The sequence below is a fragment of the Lactuca virosa genome, chromosome 1 (genome assembly GCF_052849685.1).
Source record: "Lactuca virosa cultivar CGN04683 chromosome 1, Lactuca_virosa_CGN04683_v6, whole genome shotgun sequence".
Lineage (NCBI taxonomy): Eukaryota > Viridiplantae > Streptophyta > Magnoliopsida > Asterales > Asteraceae > Lactuca > Lactuca virosa.
In genome coordinates, this window is record NC_136426.1 from 176,022,297 (window position 1) to 176,025,609 (window position 3,313).

Below are 3,313 nucleotides of genomic sequence, written 5' to 3' on the forward strand. Positions count from 1 at the left end.
TGACCAACAATCTTTGGACATGTGGCCCCACTTTCCACAATTGTTGCAGTTGCCTTCGAACCTCCTCCCCCGAGAACTCTTATTGTCGGTCTTTTGAGATCTCCATGGTTGTGAGGTTCCTGGCTGACTCTTCCCTTTGTCAGCATTTTTGTATCCTTCTTTAGAAGGTGGCTTGAAATTCCTGCGACTTTTACTTGTGTAGAGTGCTTCTTCTTCACTCTTCAGCGTGATGCCTCCCATTTGCTTAGCCATAGCTTCTTAACTGGCCAACAAATTCTCAAACTCTACAAGTGATGGTTGAACGGGCCATCCTTGTACAGCAGTAACGAAGCTTCTATATTCCGGCCTCAGTCCATGGATGATGATCCTCTTTATTCGAGCTTCTGTAATGATGGATTGCGGATCTAGTTCAGTAATCTCCCGACATATCGACTTGACCTTGTGGAAATATTGAGCAATCGTCATGTCACGTTGTGAGATTGATAATAGCTCGTTCTCCAAAAGTTGTAGTCTTGTATCATTCTTCTTTGAGAAAAACGTCACAAACGTGTCCCAAGCTTCTTTCGGTGTGTTCTCGTCCCGAATATGCTCCAAAATCTCTTCTTCGATTGTGGTCTTCAAGGCAAACATTGCTTTGCCTGCTTTGATTTTCCATTTGCGTAGAGCGCCATTAACATCTTCCTCCGGAGGCGTGGTTTCGCTTCCGCCAACGACCTCCCATAGATCTTGTCCTTGTAAGTAGGACTTCATACATGTTTCCCATGTTTTGTAGTTGTTGTTGTTGAGTTTCTTGATTCCTCCGACGACTTGGAGATCACCCATCGTGTTGGCAGTACCTCGGTAATACCAAACAAGCTAGTTTCGACACTAAACTTGCAGAGTCACAAACTACTCACGATACAACGAGAATCACTCGTTCTCACTATCAAGAAACCTTGCTTTGATACCAGATTGTTGAACACGACTCTTTCTATGGGAAACAAAAAGACTTTTATTAAGACACTTAAGAAGACCTTACACTTTGTGAGACTACTATACACTTTGCTCTCTTTGAGGCTTTCTTGGATGGTTTGGAGCAAATGAGCTCCACACCTATTTATAGGCCTCTTAGGAAGGTTCTAGATACTAGTATACACTTACTACCTACTAGATAACTCTAGAACTATCTAACATACTATATATGCTTCCATATGTTTCTAGAATATTCTACCATGTTCTGGAGAGGTCTAGGTTGCTCCAGTGTCTTCTAGAATGATCCATAACCTTCCAGGGTCTTCCATGTCGTTCTAGAGTATTCTAGACTCTTCCGGTATATTCCGGAGTCTTCCATAGTCTTCCATAATGTTCTAGAATCTTCTAGAGCGTTCTAGAACAAGCTAAAGTCTTCTAGATAATATTTGTTCTATTGGGCTAGTGATGATCTTTAACAAATAGTTTATTAGGAGTTCTATTTGCAAGTGGTTTTATTACACATGGAGATGAAACATTATGCCTATGTGAAAATATGAACCTCCATTAATCATACAACTTATCACATTGATTTATTTTCTCTGATGCATGTTTTAGCTCATAAAGCAAGATTTACAGTTTTGGAATATGTCAATGGTGGAGAGCTATTCAAAATAATTGTAAGTTGCAACCGATATTTTTAATCATTTTTTTCATTTGTCACATGCAAGCCAATTATCTCCATTACATTAATATATTTATATGGTAAAACTTATCTTCTTCATGTTATGTTTGTTTATACTTTGGTTATATATGCCAATCATTATTTACTATTATGGCTTGCACAACTAAAAGTGCAGCAACCTTCATGGCCAAGGATGTAAGAAAATAAAATCTCACGTGTAATATTCACAACTTAATAGTTGTAAAGAAGCAGATGTCGCTCCGGTTTTATCTGCTCAACAACACAAAAAGGTACTTGGGTGTTTTATTACTATTTTTACAATGTAAAATGTCTTTCTTTACAACCAATCATTATTTGATATATGGATGGAAGATATTGTATCGATTTTCATAAATTTTTTTGATTGTATAGGACTGTGTCTCCCTTCAAAATTTTAAGGGTAGCCATTGATTTCTTTAACAATATTAGTCATCGACCTAATAAAATCATGGCAGTTCTTAAAGAAAATCATAAATTTAGATCCTATGAGCTAGATGCATTTGGGAGGAATATCAAGGTAAAAGAGAATAATAGTTTCAATCACGAAGTTAATGTATTCAGTTTTAGTCCCACAATGCGATTTTGGTCATTATATTGAATTATCTTCAGAATTTTGGTCATTGGGTTGTGTAAGCTAAATGCTCAACTATTCATTTTTTTAAACAACCATTTTCCTTTGGACCAAAACAAAACAAAAAAAGTAATACCATAAGTATTTAGGATATGGGCACATGGTGCAATTTTGAGAAAAGTGCATGGGTTATATAATTTTTATGCATATATACAAAATTATTATAAATTGCAGAAAATCATATGCGTAAATAAATCTCAAGCTAATATTAAAAAGCGTGTTGTCATGATAGTTGCTAGGAAAACAGAGCGTGAGTACTAGCATCTTGGGAGCAAAATGGTTGGCAAGCATCTTGGGAAAATATTTGTTAGGGTATGTCTCATTAGGAATTTTTCTTACAGTGTCATTCTCGTTGAAAAAAAAAACATAAATTACTAACAAAACATCGTATTGTTTCAGCATTAAGACTATGTGATCAAGTTTAATGGGTATTCAATCTCTCATCGGTAAAACAATTATCAAATTTGAGTTGTCCTGGTTAACCTATTACTACAAATTACAAAGTATGCATGTTGAGTATTTATTAGGTTAATCTTTATTGTGTGAAATGGTAACTCTATGGATCTTGTGCATGGTTAATTATAGCATTGTACTTTAGTGTTTTTTTACTTCAAAGAATTTTTGTAATTTGACAGAGCTACCCAATTATCGCAATGAAAATTATTGTATTTTGGATGGTGTTTCTATATTGGGTAAAATTTTAATATACAATGTTGTAATATAACGAAATAAAAGTGGAATGTTGTAATAAAAAAGGCAAGAGATATATAGCAACGGTCTATCATTTATTTATACGTTGCAAAATCCTAATTTTGTTTTTTTGTTTTTTCATATTTAAACATTGTACTTTTAGGGGCTTTCTTATTTAGGCATTATTTGTTATAATATCCTAATTGCAAGAAGTAGTATCATACTTTTGATTTGAAAAGTACAACATAGTAATCATTAAAAAAAAACAAAATGTTATAACAAAAAAAATAGCAACATACTTCCATTTAATTGTTTACTAT

At 34.4% G+C, this 3,313-nt stretch overlaps 1 protein-coding gene and 1 long non-coding RNA gene across 2 annotated transcripts; one reads left to right on the forward strand and one right to left on the reverse strand.

Moving 5' to 3' along the window:
- Positions 1-258: 258 nt before the first annotated feature.
- Positions 259-822, reverse strand: LOC145124273 (uncharacterized). The gene has a single exon (XM_079059544.1). It carries the CDS (start codon positions 820-822, stop codon positions 259-261), a length of 564 nt encoding a protein of 187 aa, XP_078915670.1.
- A 1,300-nt stretch (positions 823-2,122) lies between these two features.
- LOC145107517 (uncharacterized) lies at positions 2,123-2,990 on the forward strand. Its single transcript, XR_013707885.1, has 3 exons — positions 2,123-2,189; positions 2,536-2,615; positions 2,703-2,990. It is a non-coding gene; the product is annotated as an uncharacterized LOC145107517 (long non-coding RNA).
- The last annotated feature ends 323 nt before the right edge of the window (positions 2,991-3,313 follow it).